This window comes from Rhizopus microsporus (assembly GCF_002708625.1).
Source record: "Rhizopus microsporus ATCC 52813 unplaced genomic scaffold scaffold_15, whole genome shotgun sequence".
Classification (NCBI taxonomy): domain Eukaryota; kingdom Fungi; phylum Mucoromycota; class Mucoromycetes; order Mucorales; family Rhizopodaceae; genus Rhizopus; species Rhizopus microsporus.
Window position 1 is genome coordinate 194,745 of NW_019671930.1, and position 14,388 is coordinate 209,132.

Below are 14,388 nucleotides of genomic sequence, written 5' to 3' on the forward strand. Positions count from 1 at the left end.
AAACTGATACATCGGACTTTTTTTCTTTACTTCTTTTGTAAACTAATAAAAAGTGTCTATGGTAAAGCACTATATTATGATGAAATGGATGTCGTCATAATGGCTACAATTCCTTGGCAATCGTGCATTACAATCTAATAATGAACTCTACAACTTCTCGTACACAAATACCATATTCAGCGTAATAGAAGGATTCAACTCACGCATCTTTGCGATCTTAGTCTATTCAACCTTCATAGGCGCAGAGACAAGTATAAAAAAGTTCGACTCAAAGAAGCAAAGAGTAGTATTGTTTAAAAATAGAACAAGTGAATCTAATTAATATGTCAAGCCCATTTTGGTAACCATGGTTATCTTGTTAGTTGTGTTAAATCTGTAAAAATCTTCAAGTTTCGCCATACCGCTATTCATCTTCAGCTTCAGCGAAAATTTTAGAAGACAAAAAATACTAGAGCATAACTTCTTTATTTGTAAATCAAATAGGATTTGTGTAAGATGCATGCATTTATTTATTTGTATTGAATGAGTACTTGTGTATCGCGTATAATCAAAAGCTCCAAGCATAAACAATGCAGATTAATAAATGATATTCTTGTTATTCTTTTGATCGGACTAAAAGTCCTTAGTTTTGAGAATAGTATAGAAGCTTCTTTTATTATTAAAACGAGGGAATTACCTTATAAAGCAATGTTTGTTGCTCGGATTATACGCCACTAAGTCGCATAAAAAGCTATGCTAGTAGTAATAAAAACAATGTAGCAACGCCACTGATATTGTTTACTTTTATCAAACATGAAACAGGAGAAAAATATATATCCATGACAACAACTTTGCGTCAAAAGGCTGCTCCGATATTCGCTATAGCAACATCAGGAGGCAAGAAAGAGGGAGGTCGACTTACCAAATATATAATATGCATCTCAGTTCAGCTTAAATGGTAGAGCTGATCACGTACGGCCAAAATAATCTATTAAGGAAATAAATGCATTACATGTATCGCGGAAATACTATACAATGGCATGGTTGAGATACACTTAGAATATTATATTGTAAGACAGCCAAGCAGTGTGTCAAGTAACATTAAGAAGTTCTGTAAGACGGCTTAAATTGAGAGGGCCTTTCAGGGCTCAGGCGGATGTTGAAAAAGAGTGTACCAGCATCTATCAGAGTGACAAAAATAGAAATAATTTTGTCTCTCCCTAATGGGCAGCCTTTAATGACTTCCTCGGAACTAATGTAAAAAAGGTATGAAGCAGGGAGGGAAGGTAGCAGCATCAAAAGGAGACTTTTGAGGACACTAGTAGCTAAAAAATGCGCAGTCAATTGAAATTACCTCTCCAGTCAAGCTATTATATTTAGAGTAGTTTAATTAATTGCTCCTAATCATTTTTCATCTGACTCACAGAATCAAATATGTTTGGGGTGGACCCTTACAGAAGTTCCGCCCAAAGTTCTTTTATTGGTGTAATGTCTACTTTATGCTTGCAACACGAAGTTATATATGAAAACAGCTTCACGTTCTCTTTAATAAAAGTCTGCTGTCGACAAATGGTGACATTTGAATTGCAACTTTCAAAGTTGATGTCAAACTCCGTTGCGCCAATATGATGCATTGGTCCAAACCTCAATATTTTTACAAATAAGGTTTGACGTTAACAAACAATTAAGTTACTTAAACAGCTGATGTCGTCATTCTCTTCAATAAATATGTGCCCAAGAGTTGTACTCGCACTTTCAAGTGTGAAGAGACTACCATGAACGCCCTAATATTGCCCCAACACAAATCTCTAGTATATTTCATTATGTTAATAAGGAGACTTTTTTTCGCTGGTTGTGCTACATTTATGCAATGACGACCCTGATAAAAGGAGATTCAGAGTTGTATTGCTACGGTTCCAATAAAGAAAAAACAAGATAATTAATGATAATAATGACCACATCTCTTTGTCTTTTTCTGCCTTAAGACTAGTCCTTTTTTTTCTTTTTCACTAAACTCTCGCATAACTAACTCTTTTAGTTGCATGAATCTCCTGAAATAGTTTAAACCAACTTCTAAATAGGTTCAATAACACTGAGCTGAATTGCTAAATATGTCACTTTTTTTTTTTTTTTTCAAAAAGTCTCGGTTGCTGTACATGGCTATATACCTAAAATGGCATATTGAGAATGGTGTACGGACATCTTCATATAACGATCGGTGGATTATTTCCAATTTTGAACCAAGAGCAAAAGATGAGGTGGTACCGCGTTTAGAATTTGGAACAGGAAAAACTATAAGGTAACCATAGGAACAAAAGAAAGCCTATGAAAATCGATTTATAGTCCCGTGAACGATATTTTTATATATCAGGATGCATCCGCCTACAGCGGCGATGGTCATTAGAACCCATGAACGCGTTCGTATGGGGAGTACAAAACTATGTGTAATCTAAAAAATACGTCAAACGAAATTTTTGATCGATTTTTAAAAGGATTTATTTTATACAAAACTGAATTGCTTATACACATATACAAATAAAGTAATCCTATCATGTCGTATTTACTTGAATCCTGTACTGTAAATATAACATGAAATATTCTTGCGCTTTAAAAACGCGTTATAAGATATAAAGAAAGGGGGATATTAAATAAAGAGTAAAGAGAATGAATAGGTGGGTATAGCAAATCATGGTAGATAGAGTTGATCAATTCCTTGTTCATAATAATTTACTATATAAATAAATAAAATAAATTAGTATATAAATAAATAACATATAAATAAATAATAATAATAATGACTTACATTCATCGGTAGGAATATAATAAGGAGCAAAGAGCATAGGATTGATCATACTGTTGTACGAATCTGACGTTGGCGTTTGAACGTTGGAGAGTAAACGAGTGTTATCATACATGGTCATGGGTGTATTCATATACATCAAGTTGCTGTTATGATTGGAAGGTAAAGGTGATGAAACAAACGATGTCATGTCAAAATAGTTGCTGTTTGTAACATTGGGATAAGCATGATTGATTACTGGCTTTACTTCTTTCTCGGCTTGACTTCTTATTTGTGTGGCTGATTCATTCAAGAGTGATTCGTTCTCTTCCTTTTCTTGTTTTATTATCATTCTTTTCTTTTGTGGTCGGTCATTGTTTTCATCGCTTTCAATAGCCTTCTTTGTTTCCTTTAATGACTTGGGTGTAGGTGGTGGTGAAAGTTGTGCGTCTGCACTCTTTCTCTTGCCACATAGTGTCGTAGCAGATGACATATTGTCTTCAGATGAGATGGTTTCTTTATCTTCATTCTGTTGCTGTTTTTGTTGATGCTTTTTTAGATTGGCAGCAGCCAGTTGCGCCTGCTTTCGTAGCTTTTCATTTTCTTGGCGTAGCCTTTGAATTTCTGACATATAGTTAGATTCTCTTTTTAAGCTTGAAGAAACTGATAAATAGATGTCAATAAAACAAGTATAGCTTGCAAGGTACAAGTGATATTTACCAAACTCGAGGGATTTAGCAACAATCATCGTCTTGCTCGGTCTACGTACAGACTGCAGTGAAGGCAACGCATGGGCAAGCTGCTGAAACTTCATATTGAGATGCTCCCGTCTTTGACGCTCCAGGGCATTATGTGCCGATCGTCTGTCGTTGTGTGCGGAGATGTCACTACTGTAGATGAGATTTTAGTAACCGGTACGTGTAGAACAATAAAAAAAAAAGTACCTTTCATCCAAAGTCAGATTGGGTGACAATGTCATATCTATGAAATGTAAAACAGATTTAATATTCTATATGTATATACACTTCTTTATGACAATACCAAAAAAAGCGTTGTTAGGATTACGTAGAGATTGGCCGTTGGTGGTGATCCTAAACTTTTCGGAAGGCATGTTTATTATTTAAGAGATGATTTATTAGAAAAAGACAAACAAATAAAAGAAAAAGAAAATGGAATTTGTTCTGTCTTTTATATGTTTTCAGTGGGGGGTGTAGGGCGCGACTTTGGGGGGTGCGATGGATTAAGGGGGAAAATGGAAAAGAGAAGGGTGATACGATGTAACCATTGGCAAATATTAATGATCAACAATGGTTACTATGCAACAAAGGGTGTTTATACATATCCCAAAGCTTAAAATTAAACTAATAATAATATTTCTCGTTTCCATATCGATAATATTCGCCCGAACCTGCCGCCTCATCTATTTAAAAAAAAATTACGTTTCCTTTTTGAGAAGACCTTCCAGCGTCAAAAATAGCCCCGGAGTAAACCCCATTCTAATTTTACTGCGACGCCACATGAAGCAAATACATTTAAGAACGTCTAGAACGCACATACACTGCATAGTAACATGCAGTTATGTAATATGTTTTTTATATTTCTATTTAAACCGCATAATACATTAGTATAACGTAGGTATGACTTCAAACACATTACGATCGATCTTTTGAAAAGGAACAATGGAGTATTTGTAAGAATAGTTAGGACTTGTACAACCCATACTGATAATAATAAAGTGAGAAGAAAGACCGCTTCCTGTTGATACCATGTAATCGTATTTATACTACTTTACGTTTGTAGGATAAAACGTATATGCTCGGCTTTATGTTATCATGAGACATCCAAAAGGAGGGGGTCGGGGCAGTGAGAATATATATGCAAAAAAAAAAGGAGTCTTGGGGTGCAAGGGGTTGTGCAAGTTAAAGATTTTCTTTGGTCTTTTGGTCTTTATTTATTTCTCTTTACTCGTTATGTGCCTTTACCTGCATTGCATTTCATTTTGGTAAATAGCATCTACTTTGTTATCTAGTAGTCTGGTTCATACAAGAAAAAGGGGAAATAACCTGTATGCATACCTTATTTCTTCATTTGGTGAATGTCCAAGTTGCTGGATTACTTTATTCATATAGTAAGGGACACTATTTGGCTGATATCCCTGATTGCTTAAATCGAAGTGCTCTTTTTTTTTCCTTTTTTGAAGTCTCTAAATATCTTGAAAGATCCAGTTTTTCTCCTTCGAATATCTCATTTTCACGTTTATGCAACTCCTAAAGTAAATAGGCTGCAAGAAAAGATTAGAAAAGAAAAAGACTTTTTTAAACGCAGTTGATGATTACACTTCATATGGATATACATTTAAGCTGATTATAAACATTAAAGAGTTATATTCTTTCATTTGTTTTGATTAATATAAAAAAGTGAATGGCCCCTGGTAAAAAAATGAGTCATCACTTTGTCCTTGTGTATCAAAACGTATACAGTTAAATCGCTGATAAAGAAAAAGAAAATCTTGGAGACTAGCCTTTTTTTTTCTGGAGAAAAAATTTTTTATTTGTTTCTCCTTTTAAAGTCAATCCAACTCGATTATGCGCTTCTAACTTGAGAATAGACAAGATCAGATGAACAACTATGCGCGTTTTCGTGCACGTTCGTATGCAATTCATGCAGGTTGTATCTGCATAATCTCAAAGGGCGTCATGATACGCGTATTCTACAAGTTAAAAAAAATAGTAAAGGAAACAGACAGATAATTAGACAGCGATCAAGATCCTTTTTATGGCTATATTAATTTTTTCTTTTTCTCTTCTGGATGTCATTATCTGCACCAGGCATATATGTAGTGTAACATAGCAACGCAAAGGGAAAAAAGGAGGGAACACGTTGCTATGGTTTCAGAACTACATATTTCATTATTCTTTTGATCTTTTTTAAACAGCACTCGAAAATTTCTATAAATGTGGTTCCTCAATGTCAAGCCTTACCATTATAAAATGTTACCTTTTCATTTAATGACAGATGAGCGAGTTACACTTGTATCACCCATGCATTTACTTGCCTGTAACACCTTTCATTTATAATTTATTCTAGAAATACCCTTGATTTGATTTAGTCAAAGGGGAAGGCTCAAAGACTTGCTAAGCGCGCGCCGAGATGGGGGGCTTTTAACCCAAAAAACTTGTTCACCCCTGATTTATATTTATATATATATATATGCATCTTCATAGGTCCATCTCCAGCGTGATATATCACAAACAATTTCCTTTTAAAGTTAAAAATTGAAGGTGCGCGGACGTAGTCGCTCTTTTTTTTTTATTCATTTGCAAAACCACCAAATCCAAGGTCAATACCAAGCATTTCTCGTTCCCAAAATCGGAGCATGTACTGATCCACATGCCCCACATTCAATTCTACATCTTCGTCCATCGTTGGGTCTTCTGTTTGGCTGGCTTGTGAAACAGTTTGAGAGGGCGCTTGAGAAGGTGCTTCGCTCGACTGGCGTGTGACAGCTGAAGGTGTATCATTAAAGTCATTGTCATCCATATTCATCTCTTTACGTGCGACCATTGCAGCCTGTGCATCCGTTTCATCGCCTTCGGCCTCAAGTAAGGCTTGCTCATAATCCACGGGGGTATAAACGGATCTTTCGCTTGCTCCAACCACTTCTGGAAGTTCTCGCCACCAATCTGTTTTATTAAAGAAGTCAGCTGTAAAGTCGCCTTCTTGAATAACCACATTATCTAGCATTCTACACATGAATTGTTAGCTTCCTGTTGATCATCTATTGCTTTACTAACCTTTTTTGGTTCGCCTTTTTGAATATATTTTCTTCAATGGTGTATTCTGTTACAAATCGATAAATGTGTACATCCCTCGTTTGTCCAATACGATGTGCTCTGTCTTGGCATTGTTTATCCTATTTAAAAAAAGAAGTTGATGCAACATGAAACCAAAGAACCCACGAGGGTACTTACCATTGAGGGGTTCCAGTCTAGATCATAGAAAATGACTGTATCGGCGCCTGTCAGGTTGATGCCTAAGCCTCCACTTCGCGTAGATAAAATAAAACATAAAATACGCTTATCACTATTAAAGTGCTCAGTCAGGATTTGCCGTTGTTCAACCTTGGTGGCACCATCGAGACGTAGATATCGGTAACCATGAATGTTCAAAAACGTTTCAAGGATATCAAGCACTCGAGTCATTTGTGTAAAAATCAATGCTCTATGCCCACCAGCTGCTAGCTCCCTCAGTAACTTATCAAGCTTTTGTAGCTTGCCACAGTCGTATTGAATTAGCCATTTGTCAGGGAATGCTATCGAAAGCCTTGACCGGATAGGATGAAAGATGTCATTGTCTATACTGTTGGCTTGTTGTAGCTGTAGTTGCCCTTCATAGGGTAGAATACGTTCCTTGGGCCAGACAACAGCCTTGGGTGTAACACATCCATACTGCTCCAGGATATCTAAATTACTATATATGCGCCCCTTGTACCCTTGTACCATTTCACGAATTGCATCACATTGGCTCATGTATATCCGAGCACTTGACGAAAATAGTCGATCGCGATAGCTGCTCGTCATGCTTCTCAAGAGCGCTACTAAATCAGAGCCAAATAAAGGCTTTCGTGCGCAGCGCATGCTATTGACGTATTGAATTGACTCCCACCGCTTCATGCATTGAATCTGCATTTGCATCTCTCGATATTTTGCATACTTTTTCAGGTCGTGGTAATCTTTGGACACAATTCCCCGAGCCTCCGCGGCGGCAATGTGACGTTGCCGATTGGCAATCACTTTGCTGATGGCTTCAGTAGCGGCTAATCTGATAATTTCATTTGCCACCATTTGGCTCATTTGGTTCATATGGGGGTGCTGCAGAATCAGGTTCAAAAAATCAAAGTTCACTCCTTCCATCGGCTGAACCACATTAAATCTACGACGGATCAACGATTCCAAATAGGAGCCTTCCGTTTGTACCTCATCGTCCATCGCAAAGCTCGTCAGGATCGGGCGTTCTTCAAATAGATCCGGATGATTGCACACTTTACGCAGTTGCATGAGGCAGTTGATAATGTTTAAGAAATTGCCACTAGCCAAGGTTTCTTTTGTCTTGGCTCGACTCATGAAATCGTCATAAAGAAAGCGCTGTCGTTTGGATAGTTTGCAGTACACCACATGCTCGTGTTTTTCAGGCATCTGCTTTTCAACATCGGCTTTCACTCTTCTCAGCAGGTAAGGCCTTAATACCGTATGAAGCTTTTGTATGGCCGCTCGTGACTCCTCGTCCATGCCTTGTTGACCTTCAATCATGCGGTCAACAGGGTGTGAGAACCATTCTTGAAACTCTTTTAAATTGGCAAATCCGATCGGCATGTCTTGTGAGACGCCATTCGGCATCAGAAAGTAGAGCAGTGACCAAAGCTCCATCAGATTGTTTTGAAGAGGCGTGCCTGTCAACAGTAGACGTCGATTGGCGTTAAAGTTTAAAAGAACTTGCCATCGTTGAGATCTAAAGTTTTTAATGTTGTGTGCTTCGTCCAAGACGAGGTATTGCCATGCTCTTCGTCGAAACACGTTTTGATCCTGAAGGACAAGTTGGTAAGAAGTGATGCAAACATGAAACGCGTTGGGCTTGTACCATCCAGACCGCTTTTCTTTACGCTCTTTGGGTGATCCATAGTAAGTGAGAACCTTGAATCCTGGTAACCATTTTTTGAATTCCATTTCCCAATTCAGAATAACACTTGTTGGCACAACGATCAAGTGAGGGCCCCATACACGTTTCTCGCACGCCAAGTAAGCAAGTAAAGCAATCGTTTGAATTGTTTTTCCTAAGCCCATTTCATCAGCAAGAATGCCATTCAAACCATTGTTGTATAGACTGGCGAGCCAATCAAGGCCCACATGTTGGTATTCACGTAGTGTACCACGCAAAAGAAAAGGTATCTTGGTACGTACTTTGGTTGTCGAAAGTGTATTGCCAGTAGGCTGTATTTTCCTTGAAGAACGGCGAGTGCGTGTGGAAGACGTATCAGATGGTGAAGGAGAAGCGGGAGATAACGTGGTATCTTTTGTCTCCCTTGACTGTTCTCCAGCAAATTCTGTGTCCATCAAAGCGCTCAGGGGTATCTCTTTTTCGTCATTCAGTTGTATTACGTTATCTTGTGTTGAATAATTGTATTTTTGCAATAGTTGGTCTATAGGTAAATCAGCATCCTCGTTCAGCGCGTTGATTTCAGCATCATCATCCTCACTTTCTCCGTCATTTTCTAGTGGTATGTCCTCTTCTTGATCGGATCCAGGCGTGAATTCAGCATGCTCATCTGTTGATTCTGTATAATTATACTTTTTTATCAACTCTTCAACGGACAGCTGGGCGTCTTCATTCAGATCATTGATCTCCTCATCATCATCATTACTCATACCATCTTCTTCTATGGGCACATCATCCTCTTCTTGTGTCTGTGTAAACTCTCCGTCTGAATGCTCTTGATATTTCTTTACTAAATCCTCCACGGACATACTTTGATCGTTCTCAAGTTCGTGTAGCTCATCTTCGTCTGATTCTTCGTCATTTTGCTCAATAACGTGATCACTCAGGTTCTCTTCATCTGTATAAACATATTCCTCATCCAATCCTTCCAGTTGTTTATCAAGCTCTTCTCTCCGCATACCCAACACATGATGTGAATGTTCCAAGATGAGTTCAAGATGTCGTCTGCCTTCTTTTGCTTGAGCCTCCTTGGATAACTCTTTTTGCCTTGCTTCACAGACCTTTTCAACAATCTTCCACTTCTTTTTCACTTCTTGTGCCACCACTTTAGCCAACCGTATCAACCGTTTCGTTTCCTCTTTCTTTGCACGTTCATCTTGCGCCCAAATATTTTCCCAATACCGCTCAACAGCTCTTGCGCACTTTCGTGCCATGTTTCTCCTGTATTTACTATTGGCCGCAAATAATTTGGCTGAAGACTGTACATGTGCTAACAACGTATCGTGAAAGAGATCGTGCTGTCTTGGGGGCTGATGCGGCCGTCGGTGAGCAATAGCTTGTAGTTGTGTGGTGAATCCGCCGGCCTGGTATAACTGATCCAAGCGCTGACAGATACTACGCTCCTTTTCGATAAGCGCTTCACGAGCCTCAGGCGTCATCTCTTCATCATCCATAGCAGTAACAAAGGTGGAAAGATAGTCGCTCAACTTTTTGTATTGCTTTATCAGTCGTCGTGTACCCGTACCCGAACGAATGGCCTGGTAATTGGAGCTTGCTGCTGCCGTTGTTGCCTGCTTTGTACTGTTAAAGACACTTTCGAGTAACTGGACTGTGTTCTTGTGCTGTGATGTGTTGTAAGCAATATCCCATAAATTAAAGTCTTGTATGAACTATGATATACAGTATTAAGCATAAGCAAAAAAAAAAAAGCAAGTTACTTACCTTTTGATAAATAAGATCATTGACAAGATTCTTTTTGGGATCAAAATCAAGCATGTTTTGATACATTTCAAGATGATACAATTCCTTGACTTTACGCTCGTGTTGATCTAGTATCTTTTCTAGCTCATGTTGTCTTTGCAAAATAGCTTCATTTCTCGTTTTATCCAGCTCTGTTGTTGGTTTCGGCATCAGTTTATCTCGAGCATTCTTGATCAACACACGCGAATCTAGTCTTTTGCGTTTATTTGGGATTTCCTCTGTAGACGCTGTTCTCTTTCGTGTCCGTCGACTGCCTTCGATGATGTTGTGTTTACTCAAATCACCGTCTGTGTCAAACAATGAAGTGACTGATCTATTCTTTAATTTTTCTTCTAGTTTCTGTGCACGTTTGGATACTCTCCTTTTCCTTTCTTCAGCCAAAGCATCTAAATATATACACATGTAAAGGGCCAGGAAGGAAGAATGTATGATATAATAAAGTACCTTTATTTGACATTGTCTTTTTTTTTTGTATCAAGAAAAAAAAAAAAAAAAAAAAAAAAAAAAAGGTAAAAAAAGCAGAAATATAATTTTTCTCTGTTTTATTTTTATTAAACACAAAGATTCTCAAGCTTCTTGATTTGTTGCATCATCGTCAAGATTAGTGAAATTAAGCCAGTCTGATTCCAGTGGAGATGAAGGCACATTGGATGACGATAATAGCTCAGAAGTGGGATAACCATCCATGAGACCGTTATCAGATAGTAATAAAGAAGGAATATCCGTTGTTGAATTATACCAATCTGTCGAATTAAAGTCTGATCCCCACAGACCTGCAGTTTGTTCGTCCATGAAGGCATTAAATGAGTCTTCTGAAAACAGGTTGGAGAAATCAAACGAGTCATCCTCTTCTGTCTTATTATCTTCGGCTGGCAGACATCGAGGACAAACAAAGGTTGTTTCTTCTGTTGGTTGTACGCATTTGATATGAAGCCAGGTATGACACTGTGTGCATTCGATCATGGTACCTTCTGTGACATTATGTGAGCAAACACACTGAATGATCACCTTGACTTCCAACTTGCGGTGTTTGCATCGTTCCAAGTGATAGACAAGGCCATTACGAGTCTTGTAGTGTTTGTTACACGGCTCACAGCTATACTGACGTGTACGAGCGTGCTGCCTTTTGATATTCGGCAGTGGAGGCTTTCGAGGTGAAGCGTGAGGTGAGGGCAGTGGCTCAAGAGGATTGATACGGCGGCTTAGCAATTTTAATTCCTGAGAAGACAATGGTGGCTCATCGTCTGTTGTCTTTGCAATCGAACCGATCGTTTTACCACCCATGGTTGGCCTTGACTTTGTAGACTCTACTCGCTCATGATGCTCGTCTGTAGTAAACGTCTGTGAAACAAGTTTTTTCATGGAACTTGGTGTCTTTGTGCTGTTTTCATGAAATATGTGTCGATAGTTTTCTTTTTGTGCTCGTTTGTTTGCATAGTCTAGTGATGGCGATGGTTGAATGCTCTTGTAGCTACGTTTAGACCCTATGCGTTCTGATGATGAGCAAGACTGTGATGAGCTAATGATATTATCAAGTGAGGAAAGTAGACTACTGAACTACAAGTTAATCTCTTTTGGTTTTATTGAAAGAAAGCTCTTGTTTTACTTGTTATTATTTTGTGAATGAGTTACTTTCATGTTGCTATTATTATGTTTGTATGAAAAAAAAAAAAGGGAAAAAGAGAAGGAAAACTAGGGCTTTTTTTTTTCTCTTTATATCTCGTCACAATTGAAGCTCTCACTAACTTATCTGTCTGTATGTTGGTGTGCCTATCGATAAGAGAGAAAGATATACAAAACAGAAAAAGAACCTTTTCTCACTCTTCTTCTCTTTTCCTCCCCTTTATTTCAATACCATGGAGTGATCTATTTATATTACTTTGTTATTTTGATGTCATGGGAGATAGGACAATTCACTGAATCACATCGAATCATTGACGTTCTTTTTGTCATAGTTACAAAAAAGTACAAATATATTATTATATACATATACAATTAAAAAAAAAAAACATAAAGCAGCATATATGCATAAAGAAGAAGAAGGGCATAGAGATTAAAAAGTAAAAAAGAGCTGAGGATTATAGACAATGCCATCCTTACGTACCAAGAGAATAGGTATTATGTATTTACCTATACTGGTATCTAATTGAACAGCCGTGCTTTCTTTCAATTCATTCATATCAGGCACTGTACAAGATAAGACCTGCTTTGATTTCAATTCAGTGTTGACAGCGACATCACCAAGCCAAACAGTGATTTCATCAGAGAACTTGTCTCCAGTAAGAGTCAGAATGCCTTGATCATACTGAGTTGAATGAACCATAGGGAAAGGAGTGATCGGAGAGGCAGTGTCTGAAGAAAAAGGCGAATTCAAAAGGAGATGTTCTGGAGGTGTCCAAAAAGAGTAAGTAACAGAGTCTGTACCAACAATGGTCCAAACAGAGGCATCCGATACGTCTTCAGTCCAACAATCCCCATTCAATGGGTAGTAGCTGTCTGTACCGTCATCGCTCAAGCGGCGGCCAGCGCCATGCCTTGAGAGCAGCAGACCGTCGTTAAGTGAATTCACCCGACGGCGATTCAGACTCGGCTTGGTAGGGAATGGCGTATGCTGATAGGACAAGCGGCGTTTGCGACCCGGTTTTGTTTCATATGCATGGCGGGTTGGGTCGAGTGGGCTGACAATCGATCGTCCGCTGACTGCTTTATGCATACCAACCACTTCGTTCAAGCAAGCAAGATAAGTGGTGTTTGGACTTGTCTCAGGTAAGGACCACTCTGTCATTGGAGGAATGTAAGCCGAAGGTGGGCACTTGGTTCGATGATATTGCGCAGCAGAAAGATCCTGCACGATTTGAAATGCGACTTTATGTAATTGAGAGACAGGATCACCCAATGCTTCATCACCATATTCACCACCAGTGGGACAAGATAGGTCGTCTACACGATTTCCGCCCATCACCATGCTAGCCTTGTCAACACGGCGAATGATCATGACGGGACTAACGAGACCGGTTGTGACACATTGCAAGACGATAGGCTGATTATAATGAAGCGCAATTGGTGATTGGCCAGCTGAAGTTTGAATGGCGATAGCAGGAGGTGCAGGATAATGCGGATTATCAGGATGATGCTTGGGTACCGGTGCATCGGATGAGCGATGAAAGTCGACAATCCAGATCAGAAAGGGGTCCCAAGAGGATGTTCGAGTGACGAAACAGGTACCAGAGTCTGGTAGAGAGGATACACCCAAATATTTCGTTGAGACCGTTTGAGATCGAACACGATTGAAAAGCGCCACAGTGGATCCATGATGAATGCAGAGATCCATATTTTTTAAACTCTGTCGTTTCTTGGATGGTTTACTGATCACTTTGATGTTCTTTGAATCAAATGTGCCTAAAGACACTCCATGTCCCAGGTTGATCTTGACGTGGGCTTGTACATGTTTTCTTTTTTCATCAGCATCATTTATGTGCAACTGTTTGGATACACAGCTTCCTTTTAGAGCATGACCATGTCTTGCAGCGGAAATAGCAGAAGATGGATCAAGTAAAGAGTTGTCTTGGTACCAATCAATCGTTGCTTGATGAACGGGTTGTTCACCTGTGATCTGAACGGTGATCTCTGGAGAATATTGATTTAATGGAAACCAAGAATCAGCGCCGGACAGAATGGTTGAAGGAGGAGGGCATAAAAATCTGCATATGTGTGGTTAGCTTAGGAAGATGATTAAAAAAATAATAAATACCTTTTCTCTGTTCCGTAGCTCTTTTGAGCCACTTTACTTGTCAAGATGGTTATTTTTCTTTCTCCTTGATTTGAGTGTAAATAATGACGAATGAAAGGTCTTAGACGTATAATAAGGTCATCTTCAGGCGTGGTATGGACATTATGATTGCTATAGTTACTAATTGGAGAAGAGATTGAAGTATTTGAAGGTGAATGATGAGTGATGATAGAAGGATGAATGGTCATCAAATAATCTTGTTCTTGTTTTAATGCGTCTAGGAAGCTTGGTGAAAAAAGGTCGGGTGTCGTAACATGATTCAAACTTGAGGTAGTTGAAGAAGGGTCATAAAAGAAATTATTGAGTAATTCAGGATAATTCATGATGAATATAAAAAAGGGAAAAAGGAAAAGAAAGTTAAGAGAAA

At 38.6% G+C, this 14,388-nt stretch overlaps 4 protein-coding genes across 4 annotated transcripts; all 4 read right to left on the minus strand.

Moving 5' to 3' along the window:
- Positions 1-2,473: 2,473 nt before the first annotated feature.
- RHIMIDRAFT_40534 (uncharacterized protein) lies at positions 2,474-3,901 on the minus strand. The gene is made up of 3 exons (XM_023615209.1): positions 3,703-3,901; positions 2,783-3,648; positions 2,474-2,709 (listed from the first exon to the last, which is right to left on the minus strand). Exons 1-3 carry the CDS (start codon positions 3,735-3,737, stop codon positions 2,666-2,668), a joined length of 945 nt encoding a protein of 314 aa, XP_023463626.1. The 5' UTR covers positions 3,738-3,901; the 3' UTR covers positions 2,474-2,665.
- A 2,054-nt stretch (positions 3,902-5,955) lies between these two features.
- On the minus strand, positions 5,956-8,617 carry RHIMIDRAFT_261253 (uncharacterized protein; the record flags this gene model as incomplete). Its single annotated transcript, XM_023611513.1, has 3 exons — positions 6,730-8,617; positions 6,553-6,671; positions 5,956-6,503 (listed from the first exon to the last, which is right to left on the minus strand). Coding segments are annotated over exons 1-3 (2,420 nt in total), but the record flags the coding sequence as incomplete, so codon positions are not given.
- A 2,152-nt stretch (positions 8,618-10,769) lies between these two features.
- Positions 10,770-11,888, minus strand: RHIMIDRAFT_40567 (uncharacterized protein). The gene is made up of 2 exons (XM_023615210.1): positions 11,838-11,888; positions 10,770-11,783 (listed from the first exon to the last, which is right to left on the minus strand). The coding sequence occupies exons 1-2, from the start codon at positions 11,867-11,869 to the stop codon at positions 10,799-10,801; spliced, it is 1,017 nt and encodes a 338-aa protein (XP_023463628.1). The 5' UTR covers positions 11,870-11,888; the 3' UTR covers positions 10,770-10,798.
- A 25-nt stretch (positions 11,889-11,913) lies between these two features.
- RHIMIDRAFT_261255 (uncharacterized protein) lies at positions 11,914-14,360 on the minus strand. The gene is made up of 2 exons (XM_023611514.1): positions 13,983-14,360; positions 11,914-13,932 (listed from the first exon to the last, which is right to left on the minus strand). Exons 1-2 carry the CDS (start codon positions 14,342-14,344, stop codon positions 12,285-12,287), a joined length of 2,010 nt encoding a protein of 669 aa, XP_023463629.1. The 5' UTR covers positions 14,345-14,360; the 3' UTR covers positions 11,914-12,284.
- Positions 14,361-14,388: the final 28 nt, after the last annotated feature.